Here is a 12,605-nt window from a genome sequence, read left to right on the forward strand (position 1 = left end):
TTATAAATCACAAATTAAAAGGGATATAATTTAAAATCGCGTACTGAAAATATATGCTACAATTGAGTTCATAACTGCAACCAGCATGGAACTCAAAATTAACTTGAACTTCTTAGTTTATGATGTATTATACAATATACTGTTGCAAAGGGGCGAATGTGGAATTAAATCCAACTCTTTGCATATGGAAAGTTTGTGATATGTTATACCACAGAGTTATGAAATTGGGAAGGGGGAGATTACCAAAGAAGAACAATTTGCTGTGATTTGGAGGTTTTTTTAATTCATCCAAGACCTGGGTAGCATATACGAAGCAAATACACACACGAAAGATCAAGTTTTCCATTAGTTACTGATGAATACTCAAGAGTAAATGTCACAATTTAATTAAAATGGAATATTCACTATTATGAAGTAGTTTTGCAAATTCCCAGGTTTAGTTTCCTCCTTGGTCTTATATGAAAGTACTTTATGATCCATCAAATAGTATGCAGTCCACTCCATTTAAACTCCATAGTACGTTTAAAATTAGTTACCCTCCAATATGCACTATTTTTAATATTAGTCTCAATTCCTGTTTTGACAAATGTTAATTAAAAATCTGAATTACTTAAATACACTAATCTCACATTAGTCATTTATACAAGTCTCATACCAAAATATAGGCAACCCCCATATTACGACTGTTTGGGTAACGGAAATTCACCCTTACAGAATTTACAAATCACTCCCTGGAAGTGGCGGCGCCTAACGGCTGCGGCTCGCTAGCAGTCTGTTTGTCTTTTTTCCTTTTTTTGTTGTGTGTCGGTGTTGGGATGGTTTTTGTATTTTTTTTGGTTGTGTATGTGTGGGGGGGGGGGGGGTGGTGGTGTGGGGGTGGTGGAAACTTTTCTCTTCCTCACGGCGCGGGGTGCGGCTCGGCTGCGGGGCCTAACATCGCCCGGTGCAGCTTGGCCGCTGGACTTTACATCGCCCGGTGCGGCTTGGCCGCTGGACTTTACATCGCCCGGTGCGGCTTGGCCGCTGGACTTTACATCGCCCGGTGCGCCTTGGCCGCTGGACTTAACAGTGCCCGGTGCGGCTCGGCCGCGGGACTTTTCATCGCCCGGTGCGGCTCGGCCGCTGGACTTTACATCGCCCGGTGCGGCTTGGCCGCTGGACTTAACAGTGCCCGGTGCGGCTCGGCCGCGGGACTTTTCATCGCCCGGTGCGGCTTGGCCGCGGGACTTCACATCGCTGGTGCGGCTCGGCCGCTGGACTTAACAGTGCCCGGTGCAGCTCGGCTGCGGGGCCTAACATCGCCCGGTGCGGCTCGGCCGCGGGACTTTACATCGCCCGGTGCAGCTCGGCTGCGGGACTTTTTATCGCTGGTGCGGCTCAGCCGCGGGACGTAACATCGCCCGGTGCGGCTCGGCCGCGGGACTTTTCATCGCTGGTGCGGCTCGGCCGCGGGACTTAACATCGCCCGGTGCGGCTCGGCCACGGGACTTAGCTGCGCAAGGCTTGGTCGCGGGGCCTTTCATCGCCCGGCTCGGCCGCGAGACATTTCAGCACCCGGTGCGATTCGGCCGCGGGGACTTCCACCCCTTTGCGGGGACTGTGCGGGTCGGTCGGGGACGAGCTGTCTGTCCGTGGGCGTGGGGAAGAGAGTGGAAGTTTTGTTGCCTCCATCACAGTGAGGGGGTGTTTGGAGTCACTGTGATGGACGTTTGTGTTGGGGTTATGTGTCTTGTGTTCTTTTTTTGTATGACTGCTATGTAGTTTCGTTCGGTACCTCGGTACCGAATGACAAATAAAGCTCTGTTATACTGTTATACTGTTATACTGAAAGTTTGAGAGAGGGAATAAAATTAGCTCTTATAGAATATATATTTATGGGGAAGAAAGGTAAATAAAGACAAATCTACTTATTTCATGTCCCTTGTTTTTAAAATACGAGTAGATGATGCAGCTTTGCGATTAAAAAAATCAATTATTTTGATGTCAACGATAATTTTAACAAAAGAAAATGGATCAAAAAATCGTGATTATGGATCATCTTCTACGAATGCAACACACCTGTGATGCAGGGCCTGCTTGTACTATAAATATTCACCTAATGCTATACAAAAAGGTACAGCTACAAAAACACACCAATGTACACTACAGTAACATTTTCTAAATCATTGTCAGGAAAGCAAAGGATATTATAGATAAATATTGAATATTTGGTTTCTACCGTAGTCGAGGATTCTGTGCCAGACTCTGAACTCTTGCCCAGGTGTAGTTACTGCGTGGCAGTAGTTCAAGGAGCACTTTCACCGGCAGTCGAACTGGTTTCTGATCTTCCTCATCACTAATTCCTATGAATAATAATTTAAAAAAACCACATAACTGAGATAGAGAACTGAGTCACAGAATGAGAGACATAACTAAGGCAAGTAAACTGTGTGCGGGGGGCTCTCTGACCTCTTGTCCTACACCCACTAGAAGGCAGTGCAAGGAGATACATTACTGCTAAACAAAACAATACAAAAATTAAATATGCAATCTAAAGAAAAAGAGATACTTATGAAGTCAAGGGTTAGAGTGAAAGATACTTGGACAATAAAGATATACTGCAAATGAAGGGAATAAGTTGAATTTCCACAGATGATGTGTTGAGGGTTATATTTTCGTCACAAGCCCTCTCCAAATTAAAATAGGAGCAATGGGGCATTATTTTCTCAGCACATCAACTCGTATTCCCAACCATAAAGAAGCTTTAGAAGAATAACGAAAGGGGCAGAAGTGAAAAGCACTCACAGACAGGGAAAAAACATTAACATTTCAATTTCCGAGACAGTAATGTTTTCCAATTAACCACGTCAAGCCATGAACGTTATTGCATCACTTCGGGGGTTTCAAAGCAATAATGTTGTACTTGCAAAACCCAAGGTAAAAATTAAGATATGGATTCCCAAGATGAAGTGGAATTAGTGAGAATCCGTACACATACACAAATCGGAATCATTTTATAATTATAGACATTAGTACATTGTAGAGCAGTGAATCGTTACAATGTTCGTCTCTCAGTCCGACCTCTACTGTGCTGGGAAACACATCCAATCCCTGCTATTGCCCTGGGACCCCGGCACAAAACTCTACCCTTGCTGCTGCTATGTTCAAAACCTGGTACAAATGGCGAGACAGGTTTATCAGATAAATGCTAGTGTTGTAACTCTACTGGAATAGCCTCAATAGAAGTCTAACTATGCTACAAAAGCCCAGTTGCATTAGAGCCACAATGCAGTTAGGGTCTATTGTTGTTATTGCATCTCAGTCATTCATTTAAAATTTCAGTAGGGTGAACGAAATTGATAGCTTGTATCAGGCTGGAGATTAGCTCTGTATAGCTATTATATTGTTAACCTAGAAATCTCCAGAGATATGTCCTCACATTCCATTATGACAGCTGGGAAATGGAAGTACAATTGAATAAATCTGGAATAAAGGGCATAATGTTTAGCATATTTGGTGTTGGAATGTAACCTCATTTTTTGGTGTCATTTCTGGGATCATCTGACTTAATCGTAACAGAGTGAAAAATATGACAGATCAGATTTGTGGTGAAGTACTAGAAAGACGAACTAGTACTTCGAATTAACTGCTTGTTGTGTTCCTAATCTAACCTACGCAGTATAATATGCAGAGAGAACCGTGTTTCCAAGAGCACTGTGTGGTGATCACTTCTATCAACATTGTTGTACATAAGCGCCAGGTAGAATACTTGCAGAGGGATAACATTGAAGACTTAGAAGATCTCTATTTTTGAGTGTACATCATTGTGCCACTAATTCTAAGTAACTGGAAGATTTGATTCCCGGAATATAATAGGTCCATAGGAATGCTCTTCTAATATTGGCATAAGTTGAGTACAAACTCTATACAGACAGCAGCAATAGTCAGGACAAACCCGGGTCTCTGGTGCTGTAAGGCAGAAACTCTACCGCTGCATCACTGTGCCACCCAAAAATTATTAAACTAATCGTAGTATGGTTCACCAGGCGAGGTGTGTCTTTATCATGTGTCTGTTATTGATACTTAGGTCAATGCTGGAGAGTCTATGCAGTTTTTTTAAAATTGCAATGTAGCTATACTTTGCATAAACTGTGTGGCCTGCTTATCTATTTCAGAAGCCATCTACACATGGTGTCACACAATGGCCAGATTAGAAAAGACAAAGTTCCTTCCCTCAAAGTCATTCTCAGTAATCTGGCAGTTTTGTCTGTAAATGATAAGCATCAAGGTGTATAGTTACCATTGCCATCGCAAGCTTTCTATCCGGATTTATTTAAAAGAATTCCCCTGATTGTTCTACCTCAATTCCAGAAACATAACCGTTATAGGACTATGTTCCAAGAAAATAAGCTTTTTATTTTAATCTGCATTTTGTTTTCTGGTCTTTCAGGTCACAGCTCAACATTTATTATTCAGCCAAATGCTGAGCACATTAGCATCCCAATGCCATGCTCAAAATGCCTCCACCAAACAAGAGAAAATCTATGTTTGTACTGCAACTTGATGCACACACATTTTTTCCAAAAGCAGCACATCCCGCAGGCATAAACCACAATTTCCAAATTCCCAGGCTTATACAGGAGTATTGTTGAAATTTAAACAATTAAAACCATACAACTTACCAATGCAGAGCACTGGAAAATTCCATAATTTTATTAAATGGTTGCCGCCCTACCTAATAAGGATGGTTGTATTACAGACACAAAAGAATCCCTATCTATCTGATAACTCAAAGCCAGACTTTCTTACCTTAGGGAAATGAGAGGCTGCAGTGTTGCTCCATTTATATACATGGCTCACACCAGATTCGCCCAACTGTGCCATGCAACCAGAGGGCTTCCACAAGATCTACAAGGGCCGCTGCCTCCAAAAAGCAGCCAGCATCACCACAGACCTACACCATCCTGGTTTCATTTCACTCCTGCACAGAAAGGTGGTATAGGAGCCTGAAAACTGTAATGTCTAGGTTCAGGAGCAGCTTCTTCCCTATAACTATTAAACACAACCTCCAAAGAGGCTACGCACTATATAGACTTGGCAAGGTAAGAGGCGGACGAGTCTACTTCTTAAACAATGCCCCATGGCGCTTGGATGTGGAGGTCCTAGCAGGTTCCCGCTCACATAATGTGGAGGTTGTGTTTATTTAATGGTGAATTGCTGTCCCTACCTGCCACAGGAATTTACTTAAGCCATTCTAAATGCAGTTTATATCCATCTGCCTGCAGATGTAAAGCTCACATTGGATGCCGTATAAACTGCTAGCAAGAGCGTTGAAATGAAGTACCCAGACGCCCGGTTCATCATAGCAGGGGACTTCAATCAGGCAACCTCAGGACTGTGCTACCAAAATACTATCTCAACACATCTCCTGTCCCACCAGAGGTTCAAATACCCTCAACCAGCACCAATTGATTGCGGCAAGGCTTGTTTGCTATAACAGGCTACAAAACAAGGTCAGGCACAATCACTGGCAACAACGTATTCATCGCTGACAAGCTCAACGCATTCTATGCACATTTTAAACAGAAGGTCAGTGGAGTAACATCACCTTCTCCGATAGTCCCAAGTACTCCAGTGCCCACAATCATTGTTGCAGACAAGAAAGGACACCAATACAACTATTTCCTCAGAAAACCAAGGAAATTCTGCATGTTTTCAATCACAGTCAACAATTTCTACAGATGCATCATATTAATAATCTTATTCAGATGCATCACAGCTTGGTGTGGCAACTGATCCGTCCAAGTCCACAAAAAATTGCTGAGAATTGTGAACGCAGCCCTGTCCATCTTGCAAACCATCCACCCCCACCCCATTGACTCCAACTATGTTCCACAATGCCTCAGGAAAGCAACCAATATAACCAAGAACCATTCATATCCCCGTCATTCTCCCTTCTCCCCTCTCCTGTCAGGCAGAAGATAAAAAAAGATTGAAAGCATTTATGACCAGATTCAAGAACAGCTTCGTCCCATTGTTATCAGACTTTTCAACGGAGCTCTCATAGGCTAAATCCCAATTGATCTCATTGCAGTCCTTGCATTTTTTGTATCTGTACTTTCTCTGTAGCTGTATATTCTGCATAGTTTCTTTTCTGTTTTGTACTCACGTATGGTATGATTTGCCTCAATAGTACACACAACAGTTTTTCACTGTATCTTGGTAAATATGACAATAATAAACAAACACCTATTTTCAAAGGATTTATTGAATTACTATTTTGGAGCTTAATAAATGGTATGTACATTTCCCTTTAATGCATACAGAAATTGATAAGAAACTGAGATGTTACTATAAAGTATGGCATCCAACACAGCAGTAAAAATATTTTGTTTACAATTACACTGTTGCAATAAGTGTGGGGAGAAAAGAGCTTGTGCTCTTCCATTCTGCAAAAAAAGCTGCCTTGGCTAATTTTTTAAAAATAGTTACTTAGCAAACTTCTTTTCATGGAACTTCATCATTGTTTCCCTCTATACAAAGGGTGAAATTCAGTAAATCTAAAATATTATTACTTTTATGTTCACAATTCTAGATCCTGCCAACAGATTGGCTGATTTGATAACTTATTTGCTCTAACGCAATGCCATTAGAACAAAAACACCAAACTTCCCTTCCCGTCTGCACTTTTCCCTTTTGGTTGTTACTTACATCTTTAAAAAACAGCCCCTCAGAAACTTAGTTTAACTTTGAAACAAAAATTATTTTCCAGAACTTGCCTTCAGGATCGCAGATTTTTTTCAAAGCCCGGCACATTGGTGCTTTTATACGTAAATTACGGCCTTTGTATCGCACAGTTGTAGCCCTGAATCAATCGGGAAGAAAATCAAATTACTTTAATTAAGAAGAAAGACAAAAAGAATCTTATAAACTTAGAGCAAAACACAACGTGCTGGAGGAACTCCGTGGGTCAGGCAGCATCTGCGGAAAGAATTTGTGTTTTGCTCTAAGAATCTGCAGACCCTTGTGTCTCCTTATAAACTTAGAGTTCACTTGGTACAGCAACTTTCTATTTGTTTGTCAAATCAGCTATGGCTGTCCCACCAGGAATCATTGTGGCAAAGAGATTGATTCATTAGAGCTCCAGCTATTTCAATTTGTAGAAACTTTGCATTGGTAAGTTTTTTGAGAAAAGTTAAATGTTTAGGTTACGAAATCTTACAAAGCTCAACCACAAGTATTATATATGGAAACATCACCTTATAAACAAACACACTTATGAACCCTCCATAAACACATCCACATTTATTCTGGGTAAAGTGAAGTTTTGCCATCTTTCCACAAGACCATTGCAAACAGATGTTGCTTACACATGAATTTTGCACTTTCCACCACCCTGAAATTTATTTTTACAAAACTAGTGTTAAAATACCCTATGCTCTAGAGTTGCCGTTGCATTTGAAAGTGCATACAATATTAACTTTTAAAAATTTCTTCCAGTTTCTTATTTATCTTTAGAAAGCCCTTTGTCGTTCACCTACAAGGGTATACAGTTTTAAACAATGTAATCTTTCCTCATAAATGCTTTTGGAAACAAATAAAGAGACGTGGTCACTTTCTGCATTATATTAAAGGGTTACAAAATTCCTTGATGTCAAAAAATAAAACAATGTTCAGGATATGCCAGACCAGAGTACGGATATGGATAGTAATATGGATTATTGAACTAATTTGTGAATATTGTTTTGCACTTTAACTGATGTTCTGAAATCACTGTAACTAGTCAAAAAAAGGTAACGATCCTGAATAAACTCAGGAAAAAATAACGATTTAAGTACATTATTATTCACTGATTTAATTTTCACTTTGATGAGTTCCATACCATTAACCACATGACTTCCTTTTCAAATTATTCAAAATGCCAACTGTCAACATTCGATGTCAGATTCTTCTTGAATTTTTCTGTTGCTTCAATAAATGTTACTGTCCTATCACCCCACCGAAACAATTGGCATCTCCGTTAATTTTACTAATATAGTTGGTGTTTCCAGATCCATTTCTATGCTAATCTCCAAAGAAGTCCATTCATCCTGGAATCACTCCCCTCACTGGAGGCTCTAGTTATCATTTCTTTCAATCTCCAAGCTTTAACAATGATATAATAGATTTGTGCTCAGCCCAGTGCCGTAACTAAGAGCCATGGTTTCATGCTCTCGAGGCCTTGGTTCAATCCTGATCATGAGCAAAGTGTACATGAAACTTGCATGTTCCACTCAGTACCTTGGGTTTTCTCTGAGTGCTCTGGTTATACTACACATCTAAAAAACAACTGGATTACTAGGTTAACTGGCCAACTACAAATTGCCGTTCCAAGTGTACTGGCGAGTGAGAGTGACCAGTTGATAAAATGCGGGTAGAAAAAGATTGCTATAGTGTAAACAGATAGTTGATGATTAATGCAGACTTGGTGGGCTGAAGAGCCTATTCGTGTGCTCTTTAGGACTATACTGAAATAATCAATATGGTCAAGACATTTTACTCAGTCCTGGGAAATTATTAACTCACAAGAAAGAGAAATGAAAATGATCAGATATTTTAGCGGTGTAGGCATTTTTGTGGTGACTGGAGATTGTGACATACCATCATACTGATAGCAAGGCAGCTGAAAAATGCAAAAGGGTACAGTTCAGGTTATCATTTTTATCAAATAAAAAATTAACTTTAACTTTCAAAACATTTTAATTTCTAGCTTGGGACAGCCCTCTGGAAGATGAACAAGGTTAATTGCCTTGTTATTGTTATATTGTTGCAGGCTAACCTTTAAATTAAGTCACTTACCCAGCTTGAATTAATTCATTGAGTTTGGTTGCATTTTTATCATCCATGCCTATAAAATACAAGGAACATAATAGCATTGAGTTAATGACCAAGCTATCATTTAAGCATGAATTAAATGTTTCCTCAAGGCATCAATGTTTTTCTTCTGAATGTGTCTTTAATACTACTTCTATCTACAGTCATTAGGCATTTATTACAACACGTAGATAATTTAATTGCTCAAAGCCTATTAATATTGCACCTCTAACTGCCCTCGAGTAGGTTGTGGCGAGAAACTATCTGGAACCACTACCATCCTTCTAAAGCAACTACAAGGTTGCTCATAAGGAGTGGCGACTGGTTAGAGTATCAGAACGTATAATTTATTTGCTAATATCAGGACAATTTGTTCTCTTTTGACTATTCAGAGTTGATATGCATCAATTTATCTATTTGATCTAAAAAGAACGTTCAAAGCCAGTACCTTAATTTATGTGACGGAGAAAAATAGAAAGCAGGGCATTCCAAGATCTGTGCCAAGAATAATCTGACACACAGCTAGAATCTTACCAAAATAATAACCTGCCTTTTGAGCAATACTCTATCTACTAACATTAACAGGTGGAAAATCAAGACTCCAGATTTTCCATTATGCTGTCAGGTGGCAAGGAACCTCAGCTTTCTACCTAGAAAGCTGTAGAATAGAAAAGGCTCACTTTGGTAAAACAAATGTATTATATATTTTTCTTTTTATGGTTCAGAGTTTTAAAAAAAAGATGCATCTGGGTAACATTTATTATCTGCCATTTATATCTTCGTATACAAGTTCACTATTTTTGTTGTAAATAAATCATAGTCCTTATGTAAGTGAATTTGTCAGTCAGTTCCCATTTCACAAGTTCCTGCACAAGTATTTAATCTGCATTTGGTATTGCATGTGCAAGGGCAAAGGAACGAGTCCCCGTTCTTCTCAGGATTTGTTACATATGTGCAAACTAGCAGATGCCATTTTGAGGTCTCATTTTAAAAAAAGACCTCATATGTCGGACAAAATGCAAATCCTTACAACTATTTATATTATGAACCAATTAGTGGACTGTGCATAATTGAATTTAACAGAAATGAATTTTGGAAATGGATTACAATGTAGAAACATTATGTTCTTGATGCACATGGCTTGGCGCACTGTAGCCCAGTTCATCACATGGACCAGATTTCCCACCATTGACATCATCCACACTTCACTCTGCCTCGGAAAAGAAGGTACAGAAGCTTGAAAGGGCGCTCTACGAGACTCAGGAACACATTCTTCCTCTCTGTTATCAGGCTTCTGGATGGACCCTCGATGAGCTAAGGAACTGTCTTATTCACCTCTACCCCATTGTGGACACTAGACTGTCTATGGAACTGGTGCACTACAATGCTGAGAACTATATTCTGCATTCTTCCCCTTGTTTCTATTTATTCTTCTCGAGTTAGATTTGATTGTATTTATGTATAGTATATCTGATCTATTTGCATAGCATGCAAAACAAAACTTTTCACTGTACCTTGGTACATTTGATAATAATAAATCTAGGATGAATTTCAATACCATATCGCTTTAGGGCTAACATAAGTTACCTCCAGAAAACAAACAAGAATCCAGAAGATTTATCCCACATAACACTGAAAGTATAGCACAAGAACAGGCTATTCCGCCCACACTGTCTGTGCTGAACATGATGCCCTGCTGTTTTCATGTGATACATAATCCCTGCATTCCTTGCATGTATGTATGTGCTTATCCAAAAGTCTCTTAAATCACCACTATCTGTTTCCACCACCATCCCCGGCAGCGTGACACTCCCCGTTTAAGACTGGCCCTGAATATCTCCTTTCAAATTTGCCTTTCTTGTCCTAAAGTCATGCCCATTAGTATTTGGCATTTCCATCATGGGGCAAAGGTTATGTCTATCCTATCAATGTCTCTCCAAATGTTTCAATTACGGCAACCTCATAGTCTATTACTCTACCAAGTCCATCAAAATACTCACATCCGCCGATTTTTTTGCGCAGTTCTCCATAGCATATTAACCCATAGAGCTCCTGAGAGGATTTCTTCAGTCCTCGAGAGAATACTGCAGGCAAAATACAATTTTCAGCATTTATTGGGTCTTTAAGATACAAGTAAAAATCAAACTAGACCTTTGGCATTGAGCTTGAACAAACAACCATTCAGGAGCAAAAGAGAATATCTGATTCAGGTAGGATCCATGCTACAAATCTGGTCCCAGCAAGTAAACAAAGACAAATCAGCGACGCATTTTATACCCCACCCAATTTTCTTTTTAACTAAAAAATATAAAATAAATTAGATGCCATTCATAAATCTTTCCAAACTACTGAAGAGGGAATCAGTGATTTTGCTCGATTGCCAGAGAAAAGTTGTGGGAAATTATGAATAATTAATCACAGCCCCAAATTATTACTTCTGGAATTAACACGCTATCACTCCAGTTTGAATTCTACAAGATAACACTTGTATTTTGGCTTCTCAGCCTTCTTTAGAATAGGGATGATTTAATTACTGGAGTTAGCTACTTTGGGAGTTATTTTGATTCGTCAGATCCATCACAACAAAACTATGTTGTGCTCCTAATACAAATGATTAGTGCTTTAATTTGAATTAAAAGTACAAATCAATCTTGGGCAGATGAATCATTGCAAATTATATTTTTGGTGTGTGAAATATTAATTCAGGAGAATGGTACATTACCGCAGGTAATTCAAGTGGTTATACCCACACTAACATTTTTCTCTGCATAATTTTTGTGACTACATAACAGAGAGGCATATATTAGGCAAGCACAATTTGGTGCTTTTATATGGAGAGAAAACACGTTTTTAGCAACTTTAAAAGCAATTCTACCTTTTAAAAAGTCTCCTCTCTTCCAGCTTTCTCACCCGCCCCCAAAATCAGTCTGAAGAAGGGTCCCGGCCCAAAACCTCACCTATCCTTGTTCTCCAGAATCCTATTGAGTTATCCCAGCACTTTGTATCCTACTTTTTAAAGACACTGAGAAGAACATATAATGTCAGCATATAAAAGAGAAAATTAGGATCACAACTGCAGTAATACTCTTTAGAGGTTTTAACTAAGGAATTTCTTGCATTCCATCAAAAAAAAAGAAATTCTGCATCACACAGAGAGATAAAACCTAAAACAAAACATGTGTCCAAGAATGAAATAAGTGCCCTTGGACCCTGTATTCACCATTATTGAAGTCGATGTATTTGGAGATCTTGTGCCAAGTACGATAGTAGAAGTGCCGAACTTGCTCCTTGTTTTTCACCATACTTGCTGGCTTCCCTTTCTTCTTGTACTTTAGAGCTATGTTATTCTGTATCGCTTCAAAATCCTTTCCATGCTACAAAATAAATGAAAAATAAATGTTATGTTGGTGTCCATATAAATGGAAAGATACAAGTAAAAATCAAATTAGGCTTTTGGATTTAATCTGAACAAACAACCATTCAGGAGCTAAAGAGAGCATCTGATAAAAGTAAAATCTCTGCTACAAATCTGGTCCCAGCCACTGACTCATCCCTCTCCGTCATGTTTTCCGGACTATACTGGCTTTTTTCCCCAATTTTCTTATCGTTTGTAAAAGAGGAGATTCTGACCACACATTCGTAATATTGCCAATACTATTCGTAATTGCCAATTCGTAATATTGCCAACACTTCTGTAACATCGCCCAAATCTTTCCCATCCAAATTGTTTGTAACTCTAATGCAAACCACAAACATGGTGCTACTTTTAAAGG

The 12,605-nt window shown here is 39.3% G+C and overlaps 1 protein-coding gene across 3 annotated transcripts in view; it reads right to left on the reverse strand.

The window, feature by feature from the left end:
• cramp1 (cramped chromatin regulator 1) overlaps positions 1-12,605 on the reverse strand; it is a 62,022-nt gene that overhangs the window by 32,772 nt on the left and 16,645 nt on the right. For all 3 annotated transcript variants that reach the window (XM_078418235.1, XM_078418236.1, XM_078418234.1), the window contains exons 4-8: positions 12,053-12,206; positions 10,833-10,916; positions 8,818-8,866; positions 6,759-6,844; positions 2,219-2,342 (exon numbers count right to left, since the gene is read on the reverse strand). In XM_078418235.1, coding sequence (XP_078274361.1) covers positions 2,219-2,342; positions 6,759-6,844; positions 8,818-8,866; positions 10,833-10,916; positions 12,053-12,206 — 497 coding nt within the window. The remainder of the gene's footprint in view (positions 1-2,218; positions 2,343-6,758; positions 6,845-8,817; positions 8,867-10,832; positions 10,917-12,052; positions 12,207-12,605) is intronic.

This window comes from Rhinoraja longicauda, chromosome 21 (assembly GCF_053455715.1).
Source record: "Rhinoraja longicauda isolate Sanriku21f chromosome 21, sRhiLon1.1, whole genome shotgun sequence".
In the NCBI taxonomy this organism is placed as follows: domain Eukaryota; kingdom Metazoa; phylum Chordata; class Chondrichthyes; order Rajiformes; family Arhynchobatidae; genus Rhinoraja; species Rhinoraja longicauda.